General features: G+C 41.2%; 1 protein-coding gene across 18 annotated transcripts in view; it reads right to left on the reverse strand.

Moving 5' to 3' along the window:
* rbfox1 (RNA binding fox-1 homolog 1) overlaps positions 1 to 25,588 on the reverse strand; it is a 190,996-nt gene that overhangs the window by 85,159 nt on the left and 80,249 nt on the right. For all 18 annotated transcript variants that reach the window (XR_015850324.1, XR_015850259.1, XR_015850308.1 and 15 more), the window contains 3 exons: positions 10,173 to 10,322; positions 9,955 to 10,008; positions 7,163 to 7,255 (listed from right to left, as the gene is read on the reverse strand). Coding sequence is in view for 14 of the 18 variants with exons in the window: in XM_088333310.1 (XP_088189436.1) it covers positions 7,163 to 7,255; positions 9,955 to 10,008; positions 10,173 to 10,322 (297 nt within the window). In the remaining 4 variants the exon portion in view is untranslated. The remainder of the gene's footprint in view (positions 1 to 7,162; positions 7,256 to 9,954; positions 10,009 to 10,172; positions 10,323 to 25,588) is intronic.

The raw sequence follows: 25,588 nt of genomic DNA on the forward strand, positions 1-25,588 counted from the left end.
CTGGGCTTATTCCATTTATCCACTTCTAGGCTGATTAGAAATTAAATTTGACGTTTGCAACCGCAAGTGGCACATAATGCGTATACAAAAAAAATGATCCATGTTTTATTTAAACTGATTTGAATAAAATAAAATCTGGTGAGGTAAAGTTCTCAACAGCTGTGTGACAGAACAAGGGGTACGGTAATACATTGGCCAGTCTTAGTGTAGAGGCTGCTATCTGCCGGATGCTTTCGTGTTTTCGGCAGGCATGTTTTGTAAAATACAAGAGCAGAGGGTGGTTTTTGGGCACTCCAATCAAGAACCAAATTGATCGCAAGTAATGTACAGTGGTGTCTGTTAACCACAGGGGTCGTAGGGGCACCATTTTCTGTGTTGTGTCTTGGGCAAGTACAGCCTGGTGGGGCCCATACCTGTCCAGGCCAAAAAATGTTTTCACCCGGTCTCAAACCAGGGAACTTTCGCGTGTACTTTACATATTTTAATACATTTTCGTACAGATATGATGTTTACTGCATTGGCTGAATAAACTTTGAATACAATGTGAAGTCAGAAAAACTATAATAGTGTTCTTAAATCCTTGTAGTTCACTTCCACTTTTATCTTGTGAATATTTAATTTTTAGATACTGGAAGACATACAGTTCAAGACCAACAATAACCCTCCTCAATCTTGAACTGCACACAAGAGCCAACCTTTTGGGGTAGAATAATCACAAGAATGAGTAAAAATTCCCAAAGGGGAGCTAATAAATGACCCGCTGTCAGGACCAGGACAAATGGTAGACCCAGACGCTTAACGTTTCACTCAAAAGTTTATTAGGATATTGAGGAAAGAAACGCCAGGTGCTCATTGGACGGGGGAAGCAAGCAGCTCACAGAATTGGAGCGTGTTGGAACGCAGAAGTGGATTTCCCGGGGCGGGAGATCGGAGCGTGGTCAAATGGACAAAATGGGTCGATAGACGGAGACAAACGGGAAATCAGGAACAGACGAGTAGGATACGGATGAAGACGGGACCGACGGGAGCCACAGTCAAAATTCTTGCCTTGTGTATGCAGAGGTTCGCTGACGGACCGACAAGGAGCGACCGGAGCACCGGGCACAAACAGGAGGGCACCCAACCATACAACCAGCAGCAGCTGGGCCAAACAAGCGGGCACAGGCGAGTGCAGTAAGCAATCATGACAGAACCCCCCCCTTAGGCACTCTCCAACGCCGATCGTCGGGTCCAGGGGCAACGCCGTGAGAGAGGTCGCCAGATTCATCCAGTTCCCTGCTCGCCCGAAGGGATTGGCACAACTTCTGCATTCCTGCCACCACCCTCGATCCAACAAGATCCACCAGAGGCTATGGAGGTGGGCCGTGCATCCCTGTCGGTGGCGGAACACCAGCGATGTCTGTACTGGCTTTGTCTGTACCCGCTGTACGGGCAAGGACACCGGGTATAATCCTGCCCGTCAAAAGGGAGAGCTCACCGGACGTCATGGTTTGCCCATTGCCCTCACCTGTGCCCGCTCATTTGGCATCAGCTGCTGCTCGTTTTCTGATTGGTTCCCCTTTTTTTAAGCGCAGTACTCTCATTCATTCCTGGTCAGTCCGTCAGCGAACCTCCGCACTTGCAAGGCAAGCAATTTTTTACACTGGCTCCCGTTTGTCCGGTCCTGTCCAGCTCATCTGCCCCTGGCTTCCCAATCGTCTCTGTCTACCTGACTTTATTCCTCCCTCCGACCATGCTCCGATCTCCCGTCCCGGCTTCCCGACTTGTTTCCGCTCTCTTGCCACGCTCCGATCTCCCGTCCTGGCTGCCCGACTTGTTTCCGTCCACTGACCAACCTCTGATCTCCCGTCCCTGCTTCGCGACTTATTTCTGTCCACCAACCACGCTACGATCTAGTGGGCTTCCTGCTTTTCCTGCCCAGCAATCACCGAATCACTGGCGTTTGTTTTCCCTCGCCTGACCTCTCCGCTTCCGCAATAAAGCTTGGTGTGAAACATTACACGTTTGGGTCTACCTTCTGTTCTGATTCTGACACTGGCTGCTTCACAGATTTTCATATGCAACGCGTTCTGCATTCGTATTGGCTAAACAGTTTTGAACAGATACATTTGTGGTCATAAATACATGTTTACAATCATAGTATATAATAATTAAATGTACTAAATTCATACATGGACCTGTAAAAATAATGTGTTCTTTAATTTCGATGTTTTATACAGTATTTAATGATGGAATAATTCAAACAAATAACTGTTTCAACTTCACAGATTTAGTCTATTACAGGTAGTAAGCATGTTTACACGCAGGTTAAGTATGAGCAACTGTGGTCAATCTCTACCACTGCTCACATGTTAGTAATCCTACTTTGAAAATTATATGGTTACACTTTGAGGACGTAACGTCAAAAAATTGACACATTTTTAAAATATTCAATTTTCAGACACATTGAGCTGCTTGGATGGACTGTGAATAAAGTAATCTTTGTCGACAACCCAGTAGTAAAATGTGGTTACACCTGCACAACAATCAACATTGAATGTAGAGTGTAATTTGTCCCTGTATCGTTAAGATTCCGGACTATAAACCATGCTATGCATGAAAAATGAAGCATTAAGTGCAATGCTTGTCAGCTCCTGGCCTTTCACGACTGCCCTAAGGCTAAATTTGGCTGTGAACAAAACATATGTTTACATTTGCCACATGTGTTTTGCCTGCAAAATCACACAATTCCGGACTATAGAGCGCACCTGATTATAAGCCGCACCCACCACATTTTAAGAGGAAAACCGTTTTTGTACTTACATTAGCCGCACCTGTAAGCCGCACACACCCACATTCAAAAAAATGTAACACAAACACAAAATTAACCCAAGTCCCGCGATGGAAACTGATTTTTTTTTTTTGGGTTTGAACAATTTTATTGACACTATTAACAGCAAATAAACAAAGTCAGGTTTGAACATTTTTTTCTCGACAATTTAACAGCAATGTCCTTCATAAAAGTACACAGTCCATAAATCCTAGCCGGCAAAATGATCGGAAAATGATACTGGTACTTAAGGTTTGATGCAGACCTGCATAGTCTGGGTCCCGTTGAAAGTAATCCAAGGAAAAAAGTGTATATTTCCAAAGGTAAGGGTGGGAAGAATATATATCCACTATTGTCCGCCGCGTCCACAAACACTCACCTTACCGCCAGCCCGCGTTTTTTTCGCCCCTTCTTTTTTACTCGCCCGTGCAAAACATATCAGAATAAGTGTCTGAAATAAATACATTACAAAAATATACAGTTGCAAATACATATTATACATGGTTACACATATTTACAAAGAAAGACGGTACACCGAGAGAGTTTTCAAAGCTTTAATAATAATAATATAACGTGCTTAGTTTTGCTTTCGCTTTTAATATAGGTGTACGAAGTGTTTTAGCCCTTTTTTATTTTTATTTTTACACGTTCATTTTAGCGTAATCTATCGTACGGAAGATTACATAACCCGAACGAACGATTAGTCTGGATTAGCTTTATGTTTACGTTAAACATTCAAGGTAAACATTCTGGGTGTTGGAACGGAGCCCCCTTTCCAATGAACCGCTCATCACTTGTTGTGGAGACCCGGGTGCTAAATGACTTGTAAATTACCTGATTTTTTTATTTTTACACGTTCATGTCAGCGTAATCTTTCGTATGGAAGATTACGATAACGCGAACGTACGATTAGCCTGGGTTATCTTTATGTTTATGTTAAACATTCAAGGTAAACATTCAGAGTGTCTGAACGGATTAAAACGATTTACATTATTTTTAATGGGAAATACGATTTCGGTGATCGAACAAATCGGTTTTCAAACAGGGTTCTGGAACGGATTATGGTCAAGAACCGAGGTTCCACTGTATGCACAAGCCAAGAAGTTGCAGTCTTCCTCGGCGCATATATTCCACCGGTCTAAATCTTATCTTTTGTACTCAAGCGCCGCTGGCGGCCGTTAGAAAAATTACATACCGTAAATTCCGGACTATAAGCCGCTACTTTTTTCCCCAAACTTTCAACCCTGCGGCTTATTCAGTGATGCGTCCAATTTATGTAATTTTTCTGACGGCCGCTGAGGAAGACTGCTTAGCTTGTGCATTAATTAAATTAGCGTAGACATATCCTCTTCATGCAAATTACAAAAAGAAAGGCACACGACGCAACTTTCAAGCTAAACGCAATCGAGTCCGATAAAGGAAACAGAGCTACTGCACGTAAACTTTACTTTGCGAGCGTGTTGATAGAGTGTTTATGAATAAGGGAGCGTGGGACGACGTCTATATGACAAAGTCTCTTTCCCATCCTGAAGGAAGATGACTATGATGACGTCAGTTATAAGGAGGAAGATGAGGACGGTTTACCTTGGTTTCTACATGTACGGTATGTTTTTTTTACAGACCCGTCCACTGCGTCGCGAGCGTGTTTCTAGTAGCGTTTTGCTACCCTTCTCAGGCACAGTTTGTGAGGAAAGTTATAATATTATTATTAAAGCTTTGAAAACTTTCTCGGTGTACCGTCTTTCTTTGTAAATATGTGTAACCATGTATAATATGTATTTGCAACTGTATATTTTTGTAATGTATTTATTTTAGAAACTTATTCTGATATGTTTTGCATGAGCAAATGAGAAAGAAGGGGCGGGGCAAACGCGGGCTGACGGGAAGTGGTGTAAAGGTGAGACGTGTTTGTGGACGCGGGCGACAATAGTGGATATATATTTTTCCCACCCTTACCTTTGGAAATACACACTTTTTTTCTTGGATTACTTTGAACGGGCACCCAGACTCTGCAGGTCTGCATCAAACTTTAAGTACCGTTATCATTTTCCGTACACTCGGCTCTGAATTTTGGACTGTGTCGGGTATGGGTTAATTTTGTGTTTGTGTTGCATTTTCTCAATGTGAGCGCATGCGGCTAATATACAGGTGCGGTTTGTGTATGTACAAAATCGATTTTCGTCCCGAAATGTGGTGGGTGCGGCTTATAATCAGGTGCGCTCTATAGTTCGGAATTTACGGTAAATTGGCCGCATCACTGAATAAGCCGCGGGGTTGAACGTTTGGGGAAAAAAGTAGCGGCTTTTAGTCTGGAATTTACGGTACTTGTTAGCAAAAATACATGCATACAATTGCAAAGGTAGGGGCATTTGTAATATATTCAGGATTTTAGTCCTTTATTCAAGTTACAGTGTCTTGCAAGAGTATCGGCTCCCCTCGAACTTGTTAACATATTGCCATATTTCAGGCTTCAAACTTAAAGATAATAAACAAAATATTTTCTACGAATCAACACCGTTTGAGACACACATACGTGAAAAGAAACCATTCTTTTTTAAATTTTGTAGATGGTGCAAAAATAACCTTTCAAGTGGAGGGCCACTTTGGGTTCAAAATATGGCAAAAGGGCCAAGAGACAAAAAAGATTGTCTGTTTTTTGTATCCATACCAGGGGTAGCCCCCAAGAAAACACCTCACTAGCCAGTGGGCGTTCTGAAAATAGTTCACCAGTAATGGGTTCTGTGGTTATCTAGGTTCGATTTCTAACTGGCATGATGTTTTTGTGGTTGTGTAAGCCTATTTTAATTCTACTACTACTACCACTCACAACCTAGCTATAACATAGCAACACCATGATAAGTTGATATCTTACAACAATGCATATCAAACAGGTAGCCCTTCACACGAATTGGTTAAAATAGCTGTTAGATTTAAATATGTTGGTGGCCCGTAATACATTACGTTACCTCAGCCCTACAAAAGGATTCATTTTTTTTAAATAATTTGAAGGCATTGTTGTGTTTTGTCGCTGTTAACATCCCATTCAGGCAAAACATTAAGAAGTGACAAAAAAATGACATACGTTTTACGAACACCAGCGACAATTTGTGAATAAATAATCATGCAGAAATGTACATGTAAGATGACCATCTTTTTTTGTCCATAAATAGAGCACTTTATGAAAATAGTTTTGAAACACTCAGAATTAAAGCAAGGCAGTATATTATGTCCATTTTAAGCACTTAGTCAAATAATATGCTTTCAGTATACACGTGAAGGGAAACAGTGAACAAGAGTGTCACCAAATCGAACCTTTTATATTAAGTCTTTTTTTGTGCCATAATATAAATAGTATCACTTTATTATCACAGACTCGATTAAAAAGCATGACGGGCTTATATGGTGTATGTGGCTCCCAGACCGTAGTTTGCCAACATCCCATAGTAAACTACCACCTCCAGAACATTTCTAATATTACTTCAATACATTTTAAAATTTGATCATTTTGAAACCAGATGATACAGGGTGTTTATAAAATGTATTATCCTTTGAATATTATAATATATAATATATGATAATATTTTATTAACTATTGTGAGTAACTTAGAAGCAGCTAATTTGTATATAAATGAAAAATAAAGTGATCTGCTGGAGACTGTTACTCAAGAAACGTTTTAGCGTGTTTGGCCGAAGCTGGATTACCCTCGTGCAGCGCATATTAAATATTTCTGCAATCTCTAAGAAAATCTTCCTGATTTTGAATATCTTATTCAGATTTGGAAGAATAAGTCTCATGATCTTTAACATTATACTTTTGTATTCCATTTACCCTTATTGTGTACTTTCTGTGAGATTTACATTTCAAAGGGTGTCAATTTTTTGACACACCCTACATTTTGGTTCCTAAAAAGCCATCTAGTTTTTATGAAAACATGATCTTGCTCAAAATTTCGGTCTTTTAGGTATTTTCCATGCGATGATAGCCAGAAGAAGTGGTTGAAAGTTAATATTGTTTTTTTTCTTTGCGACACTTTGGCAACTGGAAATCCAATGCCTTTCACTTACATAAATCTCTTGGGGGTTTATTAGGGCATAAATCAGGACTAATGTTTTTTAAATATTTTACTGAAAAAAGGCATTGCTACTATACTATGTGATTTGTTTTAAGAAAACTGCAAGCACATAAAAGAACTAAGACCTTGGATGACTTTTGAATGCCATTTCACCGGAGAGATAAGAAAGGGTGTTCGGGTCTACCTACAGACACTCGCACAAGTGCTCACTTGCACACATTAATTGGGGATCAAAAGGATGAAAAGAGATCAACACAATGAAAGATTTAAACTAGCATACCTCGATTTTACGGCCTTCCACCACACTTCCGTGTAATTTCTCCCTGGCTCTGTCTGCATCCATACTTTGTTCAAATGTTACGAATCCAAAACCCTGAATGGAAAATGGTTGAAAACACCAAGTAATCGTTTTTCAAATATCTGCTTGTTTAAACAATGAACATTTGTTAAAAAAGCAAACTAGTCAGTAAATATGTTAAGCATCTAAAGCACTATCAACTAATATGTAAAAATCAGATGTTAGTATTGAGTGTGAGAAATCGAATAAAAAAACATTGTGTGGGCCTATTGCACATATGCTAAACTAACACGAGAGTTTTCAAAGCATGTACCAGACACGATTAATCCAAGGACAATATTTCAATCTTGCCCTATTGATTACTCTTGACTCTTCACGTTGTTAATGTAATCGAGTGAGGAAATATTTAATTACCTTCAAACACCTACACTCTATTTGGGAAACAAAATAACCTAATCAATACCCAACTTTAGTTCTACATTAATAAGTTTATCTTTAAAGGTATTCACAAACACCATATTTCTTCCAAATAGGCACAGTACGTGTAATCTTCCTCCCCACAATTATGCAGATATGTTAAGCTAAGCTTAAAACTCACTTTTACTCTATAGCATACGAATAACCTAAACCTCTTATATGTAATAACTTGTGAAGCCCTTAGAGACTAATTGTGATTAAGGGCTATACAAATAAAAATGACTTGACTTGACTTGACATATGTCGCAAAATATTCCACAAGCCGTGGGGACTCGAGAAATTTTGTCTCAAAGCTAACTGATATAGCTCTTTTCTTCTAGGGCTATAACGTCATCGTAGGATCACATCACTTTCAACATGGCGGATCTCGTTAACACAACATAAGAAGCAACTCCAAAACAGACTGTGGTTGTAGTGAACAGCGATTCCATACAGCTCACTTCTGCTTGCAGAAATTTGGACTTTGGTTTATCCTGTCGCTGGAAGCCTTGTGACTCTTTTATCGGCGATGCACACCTCTCAAAGCTGTGTGGGGTACGTTTACGGGCCACTGTTACAGCGTGCATTCCTTCTTCTCCTGCACCTCCTTTTACGTAGACCATTGTGGCTTTTCGTTTGTATTTTTGCCACGTATGTTTTAGTCGGTATAATATTGTCCGGCTAGCTCCCCGTTACGGTCATGGCTGCCAAAGGCTTAGCCCCCGTTAGCTGCACTTATTGTTGTCTGGCCAGCTAGTCGGCCAATTGCCAGGTCCATTGGTTTATTCCCGGCAAGGTTTGTGTTTTGGCCGGTTTTAATTGTTCATTCCCAGTTAGCCCAGGAAACTAAATTTCAGCTATTCGTGTAAGGGATCTTGTATTTCCGGTCACGACTCACGTGAGGGTAGGAACGTAGTAAATTGAGAGCTTTGCCTTTCGGCTAGTCTTCTTCACCATAAAGAAGCCGTTACAGGGTCCGCAAGAAGGCAGGCTCGTAACCGATCCATTTTTTGATCTGCCGCTCTATCTTTCACTCATTAATGAACAAGATCCCTAGATACTTGAACTCCTCCACATGGCACAGGATCTCTTCCCCCACCCCGAGTAAGCATGTAACCCGTTTCCAGATGAGAACCATAATCTCAGATTTGGAAATGCAGCTGCTTTACTCTCAGCTCTAAAGTTATCCTGTAAGAGTTTTAGAAAGCCAACAGCACCACACTATCTGCAAAAAGCAGAGATTAAATGTTGAGGCCACCAAAACGGAAGCCTACAATGCCTCGGCCGCCCACCAAAATTCCGTCTCTAAAGGTTTTAGACAGAGCCTTGGTGTAGTCAATACCTTACTTGAAATAAAATCTGACTTACTACCAGCAAAGGGGATGTGACATTCATAATACAGGAACTGAACAGTCCGGATCGGACTGTCTTGTACACCATACTGCCGGATCATCTCTTTCAGTTTTCCCCAAGGAACACTGTTAAATGCATTCTCCAAGTCCACAACACTCATTTAGATTTGATGAAGAAACTCCCATGCACTTACAAGGACACTGTAAACGGTGTAGAGGGTATCCAGTTTTCCAAGGTCAGGATGAAAACCACACTGCTTCTCCTGAATCAGAGATTCGACTTCCTGAGAGTCCCTCTCACGAACCTCTCATACCCAAATTCTGCCTCAGTGACCACCGAATTATTGTTCCAGTTGGCCAGCCGGTACCTGTCAGCTGCTGAAAAAAGGCCTCTTAGGACTCTTCCATCAGCCTGAGTACAGGGCTTACCACCAGTGTCCGCCCATAGGTTAAGGGGTTGCGGTCAAGACAGGAACCAGCCACCTTAAAGTTCCAAGTTTTGACCATGGGTTAGGGTTAGGGTTATCATGGAACATCAATCTTATGTCATTTTACCTCTCGTGGAATTTAAGAACTTTCTTAGGGGGGATTTAGGACCTTCCGAAACAGTCCCCCACAACACACCCTCAGATGAGCATCTTCCCCAAAAATCTGAGCTAACTCATAGGAAATAGGACAATTGAGACACTAAATCTCCCCACCAAGAAAAAGTGATTATTTTATGATAATTTTTTAATTAATCTTATTATCATTTTTATTGTTGTTAATATTATGGTTCATATTATAACGTATTTAACCCTCAAAATATTGTATGAATCTTTTTCAATTCTTTTTTAGATTTGGTTCATTTTTAGTTGGGCATTTTAGGTCTTTTGGATTTTTTAAACAAGCATTACATTTCATTACACAAGCAAAGCCAATTTCAGCAATAAAAGAATGAATAACTAATTAAAGAAAAATACAGACCTTTGAACCACGTTCGTTGAAGATGATTTCCACATCCAAGATTTTGCCAAAATTCTGTTATAAATAAGATTAAAATAAAAGTCAGTGTGACGAAGGTACTGTATATCTCTTTTCTACACACAACTATCAATTTAATAGGATATGTGTCTAGGATAGAAAAACTATTGGATAAATAAACCTTCCCTGTGTTTTATTTTGATGTAGTCTATTATACTCACTCCAAACATTTGCCTGAGGTCTGGGTCTCTGAACCTGAACGGGATGTTAGAGACGTGAAGTCTTTTGGGTTGGGCCTTGCTGTCTGTGCACTCAGTTCCAGTCTGCGTTGTTGGATGGTGATCGTCCCTCTGTGCAGGATTGTCTGTCTGCTGAAGATAACAATTCATTACCCAGCTGCAAAGACATAAATAGCTTGGAATAGATAAAACATTTGTATTGACTTTTTTTTAAGCGTACCATTTTGTCTATCCCATGACTTCACTTAAATGCAACTTGCGATGCACAGGTGACTAGGAGTGGACAAGACTGGGCATTTTGGTGTAGATCTGAGCCAAGTAAACATAAGGTAGTATCGGTCGATAGCAAGTGGACATTGATACGTTTTATTTGGAAATGTCATGATAATTGAATAATTGACCCCTCTTGTTTGAGTTTATAATTACGATACACGCAACTATAGTGTTTTAACTTTTATTTTAAGAACTACAATGCAAACTTTAGCATTATGAAAATATAGATATTTCTTTTACATCGGTTTCAGAACCAAAGTAAAGAGTCAAACCAAAAGCTGCCATGTAATTGAAAAAAACACAATACTGTATAAGAATATCAACAAGACAACTAATATAACTTTCACTGGACAATATTTAAAAAATAATGTCAGAAAGTGCAAATAGTGTAATCAATACAAATGTAAAATAACCTTTAACACAAAGAAAAATTGAATACTTTGCTTAACATCAGAGCTAAACTCAAGAGAGTCAATAACAGATTAACTAAAAGCTGAAATGTAGCAAAAATACAAATAATATATAAAAATGACAACAACTAAAATACCTTAAATTACACACAATTTTGAAAACAAAGTCAGCAGTGCAAAAAAACACAACCGGATCCAATTTGAAAGGTATAATGTATTGTATGTATAATCCTAGAAACCACGAACAACATTATTACTGCGTGAGTTAAAATGGTAAGACTGTATATATATATATATATATATATATATATATATATATATATATATATATATATATATATATATATATATATATATATATATATATATATATATATATATATATATATATATATATATATATATATATATATATATAATGGGCAGCACGGCGGCGCAGTGGTTAGCGCTTGTGCGGCACAGTTCATGTCATGGGAACCTGTCGTGGGTTCAAATCCAGCTCCAGACTTCCTGTGCGGAGTTTGTACAGTATGTTCTCCCCGTGCTTGCGTGGGTTTCCTCCGGGCACTCCGGTTTCCTCCCACGTTCCAAAAACATGCATTTCAGGTGAATTGGCCGGTCCAAATTGTCCCTAGGTGTTAATGAGCGAATGAGTTGTCTGTCCCTGTGTGCCCTGCGATTGGCTGGCAACCAGTTCAGGGTGTCCCCTGCCCACTGCCCGGAGATGGCTGGGATGGGCTCCAGCCCCCGCCGCGACCCTAATGAGGATAAGCGGTACGGCTGATGAGATGAGATATACTGGACTGTCTCAGAAAATTAGAATATTGTGATAAACTTCTTTATTTTCTGTAATGCAAATAAAAAAAACAAAAATGTCATACATTCTGGATTCATTACACATCAACTGAACTATTTCAAGCCTTTTATTATTTGAATATTGCTGATTTTGGCTTAAAGCTGAAAAAAACTCAAAAATCCTATCTCAAAATATTAGAATACTTCCTCAGACCAAGTAAAAAAAATAATTTTATAACAGCAAAACTAAATCAAACATTTGAAAATGTCCATTGATGCACTCAGTACTTGGTTGGGAATCCTTTTGCACGGATTACTGCATCAATCCGGCGTGGCATGGAGGCAATCAGCCTGTGGCATTGCTGAGGTGTTATTGATGCCCAGGATGCTTCGATAGCGGCCTTCAGCTCATTTGCATTTTTAGGTCTGGTGTCTTTTATCTTCTTCTTAACTATACCCCACAAATTCTCGATGGGGTTCAGGTCAGGGGAGTTAGCAGGCCAATCAAGGACAGTGATGCCATGGTCAGTGCACCAGTTACTGGTGGTTTTGGCACTGTGGGCAGGTGCCAGATCATGCTGGAAAATGAAATCCTCATCTCCATAGAGCTTTTCAGCAGATGGAAGCATGTAGTGCTCTAAAATCTCTTGGTACACAGTTGCATTTACTCTGGACTTGATGAAACACAGTGGACCAACACCAGCAGCTGACATGGCTCCCCAAACCATTGCTGACTGTGGGAACTTCACACTGGATTTCAAGCAACTTGGATTTTGCTCTTCTCCAGCCTTTCTCCAGACTCTGGCGCCTTGACTTCCAAATGAAATGCAAAACTTGCTTTCGTCTGAAAAAAGGACTTTGGACCACTCTGCAACTGTCCAGTGCTTCTTCTCCATAGACCAAGTCAGACGCTTCTTCCGTTGTCTTGAGTTCAGAAGTGGCTTGACCATGGGAATACGGCTATTGTAGCCCATTTCCCGGACACGTCTGTGAACTGTGGCTTTTGATACCTGGACTCCAGCTTCAGCCCACTGTCTTTGAAGCTCCCACAAATTCTGGAAGCGGCTCTTCTTCACAATTTTGTTAAGGCTGCGGTCATCTCTCTTAGTTGTGCAGCGTTTCCGGCCACATTTTTCCCTTCCAACAGACTTTTTGTGGATATGCTTTGAAACTGCACTCTGTGAACAGCCTGCTCTTTGAGAAATTTATTTTTGTGTCTTACCCTCCTGATGGAGGGTATCAATGATGGTCCTCTGGACAGCAGTCAGATCAGCAGTGATTTAGTTTACTGAACCAAGCTGAGTGTTTTTAAGGCTCAGGAAACCCTCGCAAGGTGTTTCGAGTTAATTAGATGATTCAGGTGATTAGTTGAATAGCCTACTTGTATACTTTTTCATGATATTCTAATATTTTGAGATAGGATTTTTGAGTTTTCTTAAGCTGTAAGCCAAATTCAGCAATATTAAAATAATAAAAGGCTTGAAATAGTTCAGTTCGTGTTAGCGTAATCTTTCGTACGGAAGATTACGCTAACGCGAACGTAAGATTAGCCTGGGTTAGCTTCATGTTTACGTTCATGGTAAGCCTTCAAGGATTTGGAACGGATTAAAATTATTTTACATTACTTTTAATGGCAAAAACGATTTTCGGTGATCGACCAAATCGGTTTTCGAACAGGGTTCTGGAACGGATTATGGTCGAGAACCGAGGTTTCACTGTAACAGAAATAGTTAGTTTTCCTATTAACTAGTTACTTTTACTATAGATTAATTCAGTTACTAACTCCGTTTTTGGGAGAAGTAGTGAGTAACTATAACTAATTACTTTTTCAAAGGACGGTACACAACACTGCTTGTTGTTTCCCCTCTTTTTCATTTGAATTTTAATTTTGCTTATGCTTGTCATATCTATTTCACCTCAATTAGGCTTACAGGCTTTATCTCACAATATTTTTCATGTGTGTGTTAATGTGCCTGTGAACAAGATGCAAGGTAAGGCAGTGGGGAAATAAATAGTGAAGGTTATATTTTCACTTCTAACCAACAAACTCACGATCAGATACACAGTTGCTGATCCATTAAAGTTATTGATTGGACAGCACTGAGATGATGGATGGGGGACGTGCACACGTTCAACGCGCATCAAGAGCAGCATTTTTTCCTGTTGTTTCATGTTAGTGAGATCAATGAAAGACAGAAGAAATTTTAGAGTCTGTGTGTGGTCACTCACGTTTTGCCATTTTTGTTGTCATTTTAACAAATGCTTCATAAACATCCAAACTTTCTTGACTTTTTGTTATGCCAAAACCTGGTAGAAAACAACAGAATGGAAAAAAATGGAATAAAAAAATTCAGGCTAACTGAAAAAGAGCAGCTTGACCTGGTCCGACCGGTGTGTTCTTGTACAGTTGTTGGAAATCCATGAAAATTCTTGAATTTTAATGTTTTTATTTCAAGTGCTTGCATTTTGAGTGAAATGCGTGTAAATGATTGACATTGTTGCCATGTTTCTCAACAAGTAAGCTTTAAAATTATGCCGACATTGCTCGCTGGTGGCTTCGTTTTCATTTGTATTTCTTCTTCCCTTGTGATTAACGGGAGCTGGCATTAGTTTGTATGGCATTGACCTATGTACAGTCATCGCCTGCTAAGGATTGAACCCAATAGGGAAAGTGCATACTACACTTGAAAAGTACAACACCTTGTAAAGTCCTTTGGAAGGTCTTCAGTGATTTTAAAAGCACCATTCAAATGTCATAACGTTTAGATCCAAAATTATATTTGCGTATTTCTCAAGTTTTAAAATATCTTGATAAATGCACACGCAGAATTAAGAACTGTGTCTTTTGCAATGATGCAACTAATTTATGCATTTTTTTCAAACAGCTGCTAGGTGCACCCAAGCAGTAAAGGTAAGAGTGAGATAGGTGGAATATATGTGTCGAGGAAGATGCAAGTTTAATGTGACTTCACGCTTTGTGCATGAACAAAACTAACATGAACAGACCGTCATCATTCAATAGGTGTCAATCGAAAAGGGAGCGCTAACTTCCATATTGGGAATAATTTTACGATTGTATTTATTTGGGAAAAAATGTAGCGAAAGGAACAGATTACAGGAAGCAAGATCCAACAAAGCAAAAATGTTTGCGGGGGATTCCTATTCATCTGTCTGCATTATCGTGTGTTTTGGAGTAAATATTTTGCATAGTTTGATTCTATGGATTTTCCTTGATGTAACAGAGCCACTTTTTGCGGACATTGAAATAAGTTGGAGACGGACAGGGGAAGTATTGGTTAGTTACCTCGGCTTCATAGCTATCGGGTATCTTGTTTCTGACTGATCAGGATGTTTCTCTGACAAGTATATTTTGTAATGGTCATCATCATATCTTAAATCGCAAGGATTTAAACTTTTCAATGATATGCGTCATGACGTATTTCAGTGAGTCTTGACATCATACAGACACATATGTGTTCATCAAAAAATTAATTATTAATTATTATTATTAATACTCTTCTGTGTGCCGTCTTTTTTGTAAATATATCATGTTTAAATGTTGACACATGCGGCTTGTTTTCAAGTGCGGTTATGTATGAACAAAATGTTTTTTCCTCTAAAAATGTATTGGGTGCCGCTTTTAATCAGGTGCACATTATAGTCCAAATTTTATGGTATGTAAATTGCATATAAATTAACGACTGCAAAATACACGATTCACGCTGGATTTCTTTTTGATGGTCCTGGATACATAGGAATAATTGCCTTTAAATGTCCATAAAAGTGCCTAAAGTTTACCATGAAAAAGGTATATAAACCCTGTATTTTGGCTCAATCGGTTGCACGTTTGTTGAGACGGGATTAAGAGGTGCGGCTATGTCAAGCCGGCTTCAGATATCCGGGATAAATGTGTGTTCTCTTAAAATAGATGTCGAGGGTCGGTCACAGAATCACAGATCAGGAAATAGAAACATGTCCCTTATTGTCTTTTATCTATCTATCCAGGTCATATCCCTCGAGAGGTGTGACCGACAGCAAGACAAACACATACAAAAAACAAAAAAAATAAAAAGGGGAAAGGGTAGCAAAAAAAAATCACATACAAAATTTTTTAAGACGTCATGATTTGAAATCATGCATGGAACAAAAGGTCCCCCTGCTTAAACCAGCACATGTCAATGCCCGTCTTGAATTTACATATGAACATTTGGATGATACAGAGGAGTCATGGGAGTTTTGTGATCAGATGAGACAAAATACAACATTTTGGTCATAAGTCCGCTAAGTGTGGTTGGAGGAAGAAAAATGAAGAATACAATCCGAAGAACGCCATCCCTACTGTGAAGCATGGGGGTGGTAGCATCATATGATTGTGCTTTTGGGGGTGTTTTTCTGCACATGGTACAGGATGAGTGCACTGCATTAAAGAGATGATGACCGGGACTGTGTTTTGTGAGATTTTGGGGAACAACCTCCTTCTCTCAGTCAGAGCATTGAAGATGAATCGTGGCTGGGTCTTCAAAGACAACAACGACCCGAAGCACACAGCCAGGAAAACCCAGGAGTGGCTTCCCAAGAAGCATATCAAGGTTTTAGCATAGCCCAGACCTGAACCCAATTGAAAATCTTTGGAGGGAGCTCAAAGAAGATCTGTGTGGAGGAGTGGGCCAAGATGCGTCCTGCAGTGTGTTCAAAACTGGTGAAAAACTTCAAGGAACATTTGACCTCTGTAATAGCAAACAAAGGCTACTGTTCCAACTATTAACATTCATTTTCTCAGGTGTTCAAATACTTATTTGCAGCTATATCACATAAATAAATCATTAAAAAAATCATGCATTGTGTTTTCTGGATTTTTCTTTTAAGTTTATCTCTCTCACAGTGGACATGCACCTACGATGAAAATTTCAGACTCCTGTATAAGTGGGGTAAATAGCAAAATAGCAGGGTGTTCAAATACTTATTTTCTTCACTGTATATGTATACTTATTCATTAAGCTTTGATGGCAATTTGCCAAGCATTCTTAAATGGCATAGCAATAAAATAATGGCCCAAACTACCACACAAATGACTATGAAGTGACTACAATTATACAGTCAACAGACTTTAATGGAACGCAAAGATCACCTATTTGTAATTTTTGAAAGCAGGATAATTCAAATTATCCATCATATCAAGAAAATTCATGGAAATGGAAAAAACCCACTACATTTTCACTCGTAAATATATCAGATGTATCCATACCTGCCAACGCTACCACCTTGCCTGTTAGACAACTGCTGTTTGCCCCCTATAAACGGCTACCACAAATATCTTGATTTGAAACTAGTATCAACACAAAAATCACCATCAACCAAAGAGAGCTAGAACCTGTCACCAAATCTAAATATTTTGGAGCTGTCATAAGAGGTCAGAACCGGAAATAAGGGCCAGTATAGCTCAGACCATGCCCACACTTGCCAGACTTAAACCCATCTGGATTGACAAGAACATAGCAAAGAAATCAAAGCGCTTGTTACTTCCATCTTCCTCTACGCTTGCATGACATGGACTTTCACAGCAAAACTGGGAAGCACAATCCGGACCTTGGAGATGCAATGCTACAGGAAACGTCTAGGCATCAGCTACTTAATCAGTGTGACAAACGAAACAGTGCGCAACGCCATCAGAGGGCACATTGGACCCTAGGAATAACTGTTGTCAACTGTGCACATACGGAAACTTCATCAGGACTAACCAAGACAATTCTCCAAGGCATAGTTCAAGGGGACAGGAGGAGAGGAAGACCGAAAAAGAACTGGACCGACAACATTAGAAATGGACTGGTGCCAACTATGCCACAACCCAAGAACAGGCCATGGACCATCAACGTTTTTTTACGGCTGTTCAGATTTGCGTCCTCGTTGGTGCCCCGACGACACATGCGGTTAAGGGATCCGTGAATCCTAACTTTAGTCTACCGTTGTTCTAGTTTAAAGAAGTCTGTGCGTGAATAATCCACTCCAACAACCGCATTGGATTCCTGTTTTCGAAAAGATTTTCCACTTCGACTGTTAGCCGAGCATAATTTGTATGGTTTTTTTTAGCGACTTCTGCTACTGGTAACCTTGGAAACCTGTATTATTTGTTTCATGAAAACCCCAACACAAAAAGAAGGATGGGCACCAGGCTGTACTATATTCGACACTGTATGGAAAACGTCACAGTAAAAAAAACAACAACAAAAAAACCTGGATGTCCAGCGAGGTGCGCACCCTCCTCAAACACAGCAACACCGCCTTCAGTTCTGAAGACAGGGCTCTTTACAGCATGGCCAGGGCTGACCAGAAGAGAGGCATTGAGGACGCAAAGGCAGCCTACATGAGGAGGATCGAGCACCTCTTCGCTGGAAATGACTCGAGGAGGATGTGGCAGGGTCTTCAACACATCACAAACTTCAGAGGCAACAACCTGGTAACTGTTGGGGCTGATACTTCACTAGCCCCGGATCTTAATCAGTTCTTTGCTCGCTTTGAAGCTGGAAGGCCACAAACAGTCACATCACACCCGCCAACAACCAGTGGTAACACACTGACACTTCAGGAGCATGAAGTAAGGCGTGACCTGAAAACTGTTAACCCCAGGAAGGCAGCTGGCCCGGATGGAGTACCAGGCAGGGTACGCAGGGACTGTGCCGATCTGCTGGCTGGGGTCTTCACCACCCTCTTCAACCAGTCCCTGTCACAGGCTACCGTCCCACCCTGCTTCAAAACCTCGGCCATCATTCCCATCCTCATCCCCAAGAAGTCAGCAGTGGAAAGCCCCAACGACTACAGGCCTGTCATGAAGTGCTTTGAGAGGTTGGTGTCCCAGCACACTAAGGACTTCCTGCCACCCACACTGGACCCCCAACAAGTTTGCCTACAGGGCAAACCGCTCCACTCTCGACGCCATAAACACAGCACTTCAGGCCGCGCTGAGACACCTGGACCACCGGGGGAGCTACGTCAGAATGCTCTTTCTGGACTTCAGCTCAGCCTTCAATACCATTATCCCGGAGATCCTGGTGGAGAAACTCCCTCGCCTAGGACTCTCTTCCCCCATCTGTCACTGTATAATGGACTTCCTTTCAAACCGCCCACAGTCCGTGAAACTCTGCAACCACGTCCCTCCCACCCTAACACTGAGCACTGCCTCCCCCCAAGGATGTGTACTGAGCCCCCTGCTTTTCACCCTCTACACCTCCGACTGCTCACCGACCCACCTCACGAACACAATTGTTAAGAACTCCGACGATACTACCTTGGTCGGCCTCATCTCTGAAGGGGACGAGCTGGCGTACAGGGTTGAGGGAGTCACTGACAACGTGGTGTTTGAAAAACCACCTCATACTGAACACCACAAAAACAAAAGAACTCATACTGGACTTCAGGAAGAAAAGCAGGAACCCAGCACCGCTCATTATAAAAGGACACTGTGTAGAGAGAGTCCACTCTTTCAAATTCCTGGGTGTGCACATCTCCGATGACCTCTCCTGGTCTACAAACACCAGAGCGGTGGTGGGGAAGACCCAGCAGCGACTCCATTTCCTGAGAGTGCTCAGGAAAAATCATATTTTACAAAGCCACAGTGGAGAGCATTCTAACATTCTGCATTACGGTGTGGCATGCTGGGTGCACGGCAGCAGACAGGAAAACACTTCAGAGGGTCATCAACACAGCCCAGAGAATCGTTGGTTGCTCTCTACCCAGTCTGGAGGACATCGCCTGCTCTCGCTACCTCAGCAGAGCAGAAAACATCATCAAGGACTTTTCTCACCCCGGCCACCACCTCTTTGACCTGCTGCCTTGCGGCAGACGCTACAGGTCACACAAAACAAAAACAAACAGACTCAGAGACAGTTTCTTCGCTAGAGCCATTACCACCCTTAACACACACCGTACAAAAACCTGAAACTCTTGCAAACACACTCCCTCATACAGATGTAAAATTGTATTCATGCCTATGCTCACTTTGCACAATGTTGTCCATATTTGCACTACCTCATATTGCACTAATACGATCCCAAAACTGTATGTAACATCCTACACGCCCACATTTCTTGTGTAAATATTGTGTAAATTATAACCTTTATCTTCTTTGTTCCTTTATCTTCTTTGTTTTCTTTTATCCTCACTGTTAAATGTGAAAAACTGGAGTGCCATGTCCAATTTCGTTTTCACAATATGTTCAACTCATTTTGTAACAATGACAATTAAGGTATATTCTATTTTATTCTATTCTATACATTTATGATACTTATAATATCTTAACAATGCTTTTCGTAAACACAAGGGCACCTTGCTTACAAAATAATATTTTATTGCAAGAACACTGAACCAATGCACTAACTGTGCAAGAACGTTTCAGCGCCCAAGGTTTCCGGTGACGTGATCACATGACCCGGGTCGTCATGGCGATCACCAATGTTCTTGAAACGTCATCCCTCTCTATCCAAACGATTACAAAGGCACTTTGTCACATTTTTTGGAAATAATACAACTTGAAAGTGTAAACAGTCTTTACTTGTATCTTCACTTTTATCACCACATTGTGCATAATCGACATATGGGCCGGCGCCTACACACTGCAATACGGTGTAATATTTTGAATACAGGAACGAAACTATGCACTAAGTGCTAACAAAGATCTGATCAAAGCCACTCCTCTCGTGGTGATTCATCATACTGATATCATTCACAGAGGCTTGATAGTTACGATTCCTCTGAAAACGTCTATATGTCTCAATTAGTTAAGTAGAATGTTTGTCTTGTAAAAGGAAAAAAAATGAAAATGCCTTTCTGTTCCAGCTCTCTCATCTACTGTATGTTTGTCTTTAGCTCACAGTCCAAGGCTTCAAGCCGTCTAAAAATATAGCCAGTGTGTGTGCATTGGGGGGCTGTATTAAAAAACAGAAGAACGGAGCAGCATAAGGCCAGCAGACCGTGCGCCTTTAACCCAAAAGTATAGAGGATTGCCATCTGTGTGAAGCTTGTGGGTGGCGACAACATCCGCCTACACTTGCAGCAAAGATGTAAAACAAACGAACATGAAGAGCATCTCGGATTTTGTTTGGCACCAAGAGCAGATACGAGAAGTGATAACGGGCTTTAAGCAGCATGTTCGCTTTGTGTTGTTGAACTCAAGCTGAGAATCAGCAAATATTGGTGCCAAGATGCTTCGAAAGGCAATATTGTCACAATTGTAAATAAACAAACTTATTATGAAATTGTTACTCCAAATGAATGTTGCCTCCTGATGCTGGTTTCTTTGTGCTACAAGCTAAATTAGACAGACATTTTAACCCATGAAATAAAATCAACTAAGCTGACAACACCAGACTACGAATTTACAGGAATTGCAGGCAGAAGTTATTGTATAACCTAAGGTCAAGGGATGATTTGATAAAAACAAACTTCCATTAAATATATCAAAGAAAAAACTCATGGTATTTGGGAAAATTAAAAAAGACTTTAACTCTCCAGTCTCCCAAAGTTGAAAATCAAGAGCCTTCAGCTGGTACAAAATGCTGCAGCGAGGCTTCTAACTCAGACAAGAAAGTTTGATCACATTACTCCGATTTTAGCCATTCTGCATTGGCTCCCTGTTAGCTTAAGACGTGACTTTAAGGTTCTGTTGGTAGTATGCAAAATCATGCATGGACTTGCTCCCTCATATCTTTCAGATTTAATCTCCCTTTATGTTCCTGTACGGAGCCTTCGCTATGAAAACGCTGGTCTACTAGTGATCCCAAGACCCAAGAAGTGTTCCGCTGGTTCGAGAGCGTTCTCCTTTCGGGCACCGGAGCCGTGGAATGCTCTCCCCCCTGAGATCCGATCTGCAACCTCAGTGAAAATGTTTAAATTTAAGCTTAAAACACACTTCTACTCTATAGCATATGAATAACCTATACTTTTCGTGGACAATATCTCTGTATTATTTGTGATTGCAACATCCTTTGTTGTCTGGTAATCCTGAAAGGGGCCATAGTCTGTGTAATAACCTGTGAAGCCCTTTGAGACTCTTTGTGATTAAGGGCTATACAAATAAAAATGACTTGACTTGACTTGTTCTATTCACACACAGTTCCTGATGTTTTGGCCTTTTCCTCGATGTTTTTTTCTGGCTATCATTGGGTACAGTGGCACCTCCATAATGTTCCCTGGTGGTGGCCAGATGTGCCCACTTAAAATCTTTGTGTGTCACACCAAAACGAAAAGAAAACATTCCAGGTTATGAAGGCCAGGGGAAAGACTAAAAGACAAAGTTACTGATATACTTTGGTGTATTGTGTAATAATATCTGATGTTACTAATGATTATATGTGCATAGGTAAGACTGGTCGGTCAACAAATTTATAGGGGGAGACCGTGGCAACCCCTGGCCAACCCCTGGTAGCGCCCATGTTTGGGCATCACAACCTTTTAACTAACTCCACAGATTTTCTATGGGGTTGAGATCTGGCAAGGCCACTTCAAGACCGTGTGTTGCCCTGCCTTTGTGTTTGACATCATTATCGTGCTGGAAGACCCAGCCACGTCTCATCTTCAATGCCTTTGCTTATGAATTTTTACTCAAAATTTCTCGATCTCTCTTCATTCTTTCCTCACATTGATCAGTCATCCGTGTCCATTTGCAGAAAAACCCAATAGCATGGATTTTCCATCCCCATGCTTTTACAGTGGGTATGGCGTTGTCATGATTACTGATTCGGGACACCCGCAGCCCTGGACGCTGATTGGCAACTCGCCACTATTTAAACCCCCCGGCTCCCTGTTACCGGTGTCAGACTGTTTATGAACCTATGCTCCCAGGTAGGCAAGCTCATACCTTCCGACATTTTCCTGCCCTGTTTTCTCCTGCCTTATACCTGTTGCCGACCCGTTTCTGGACCCGTTTCTGCCCTGCTCTGCCATCCCGACCACCGACCGGTTTTGCCCTCTTTCCTGCCTGATACCTATTGCCGACCTCTTTTCTGGACTCGATACCGCCCTTTCTCTCCCATCCCGGCTAGAGACCAGTATTCCTGCTGCCTACAATTATCCTCGCTCGACACTGAAGTGCCACTTCCGCGTTCCAGCCACCTGCTTTCCGTATCCATCGCTCATCGGATCGTGGAAGCAAGCACTTCGCTTTCTCTTTATCGATAAAACGGAGTAAACGAACGCTACTGGATCTTGTCTCCGTTTCTGGCCAGTGATAGGCGTTCATTGTTTGCAATTTAGTATTATTTCTTCTCCAAAAACAAAAACCTGTGTTTCTTCCAAAACGTTCTATTTTGGTTTCATCTGACCATAAAACATTCTCCCAGTCCTCTTTAGGATCATCCAAATGCCCTCCAGAAAAAAACGCAGACAGGCCTGGATTTTGGTCTTTTATTTGTTAATTTATTTTATGCAATACACCATGCCTGGAGAATAAAAGAAAATGTCCCGGACCAGTACCTAGAAACAGAGAAGGAGATATTTGAGTGGTTTGAAGCCCAGTGACAAAATGGATATGGAGTGTCCAGCGTTGCTTTGCAAGCTCTCAAAATTGAAAAAGCCAGGAAATATAAAAAGGTCACGACTTCCACAAGTTCATGTACACATTTTCTTCTCTGTTTTTATAATGTGGCTATCTTAAAGTGTTTTTTGGGGGGCGGCTTCTATGCAAGTGTATATATATGGTAATTTGTACCTATATGATTATTTTCGGAGTAATGGGCTACTTTTTTGGTGTCAGTAATTTGGGGGGTTAACTGAAATATTTTTAAATGAATCAACTACTGACTGTAACTTTTTTTTTTTTTTTTTTTAGTAACGCGCCCAACACTAGTCACAGTAGTGGCGCGCCCTACTCGGCTGCGGCTACATCGGCTCACCACAGTTTTTTACATTTTGGTCATAAAACCCAGTCGTCGACTCAGTTTTTGATGGCGAACATAGTCTACTCAAACTGCAGATTAATATACGATCGCAGGTTCTTGCTGGATATGCGATCATCCAGAAATCAAGTGCTCGTTGCTACGACCACTCTAGAGTGTTTACTTAGCCTCGGAGTGCTACGCCAACAAGACCCAGCGGCCTACGAAGCAGCGAAGCAGAGTGGCAAGAGAAGGCGGTGTGACCGGAGGAGGAAGCGATGTTGTCGGGCCGGGCTAACCGCTAGGCTAAAGGCTAAACCCTTCAAAACGCCTCTCCCATCCATTTTCCTCTCTAACATTCGCTCTCTGGACAATAAATTGGACCATCTACAAATGGAACTAACATCGAACCGCGAGATGACGAACTGCTGCGCAATCATTCTGACGGAGACATGGTTAAACTCATCCATCCCGGCTGACGCTGTTAGCATTGTGGGGCTAACTGTATTCCGCGCTGATAGGAGCGGCAAACTCACCGGTAAGAACAGGGGTGGCAGACTATGCATTTATACCAACAACAACTGGTTTAGAAATGCTAGGATAATCTCGAATCACTGCTCACATGACATTAAACTTTTGACGGTGATTTGCAGACCCTTCTACCTCCCCAGGGAGTTTAGCGCTACTATCCCTTAGCGGCGCTGCCACGAGCGGCTGCCTTTTCCAGCAGCTGCCCTATTGTTTTATTGTCTGCTCCTATCTTCGGTGTTTTTTCTTCCCGTTTTGACAACTACACTATGGATTACTTCTATCCTATGGGACATGGGTTTTAGCGCACAAAAAATGCGTGTATTCAAGGAATTTCAACTCCTTGCCCTGAAGAATTCTCGTGCCGGCGTGATGAAGGGGCCTATCGTGGAAGAAGAGCCGGAGCTAGCGAAGCGGCTAGCGGCGTTATAAGTCTTCAGTACCATCCGTAATCATGGTAAATGCGAACTCACGACCAAATAAGATCATCGAGTGCTGGCGGAAAACATCGAAGCGCACAGGGAGCGCAGTTGCTGTTTTGCAGAAACGTGGCTCACGTTTAGCATTCCGGACACTAACGTGTAGCCACCCGGAGCTACCCGGAGCTATCCAGCTTCAACGCCGCTAAACAGAGAGACGAAAGCCAGGGGGAATCGGAGAGGAGGCGGACTTGCTAACACGAGGTGGTGTATCCCTGGCTTTTCACAAAGAAAAGTTTTCCATCTGCCGCAGGGAAGTCGAACTTTTGGACTGGCGTGACGTCATCCACTCCGCTACAAGCACCCCTAGGGCATCATGTTAATCTGTTAATAAACAACGGGGTAGACTGCTGGAAGTGTGAATTTCCCTACACGGATGAATAAAGTATCTATCTATCTATCTATCTATCTATCTATCTATCTATCTATCTATCTATCTATCTATCTATCTATCTATCTATCTATCTATCTATCTATCTATCTATCTATCTATCTATCTATCTATCTATCTATCTATCTATCTATCTATCTATCTATCTATCTATCTATCTATCATTACTGCCGTGTACGTGCCCCCCAGCGCTAATACAAAGGAGGCAATGGACGTTCTCTACCGAACTGAGACGGGAGGCAGCGTCGTGGCCGTCATAGACTTTCTGGACTGGTTTGCAGGCTGGGGGCGTCGTTGATGTCATGCACTTTCCGGACATTTTCAACATCTTACCTTATGTTTACTATTATGTGTACAGTAATGCTAATTGTAATTCACCCTGGTCAATCCTGGAAGGGGGATTACCACATGTGAGGTCCTTTCTCAAGGTTTCTCTTTTCTCCTCACACTGAGGTTTTTGAGTTTTCCTTGCCCGCATGCTGGTTTAAGATCAGGTAATTGTGTAATTTTGTAACTGTAATCCTGTGCAGTCCTTTGAGACATTTTTGTGATTAAGGGCTATATAAATAAATTTGACTTGACTTGACTTGACTTAACTGTGAGTGAACTGCAGCATGCTTACACCAAATGCATTTTTCTTGCTGCTGGGGACTTTAAC

Source organism: Urocampus carinirostris, chromosome 1 (assembly GCF_059441175.1).
Source record: "Urocampus carinirostris isolate Australia breed hairy pipefish chromosome 1, RoL_Ucar_1.0, whole genome shotgun sequence".
Lineage (NCBI taxonomy): Eukaryota > Metazoa > Chordata > Actinopteri > Syngnathiformes > Syngnathidae > Urocampus > Urocampus carinirostris.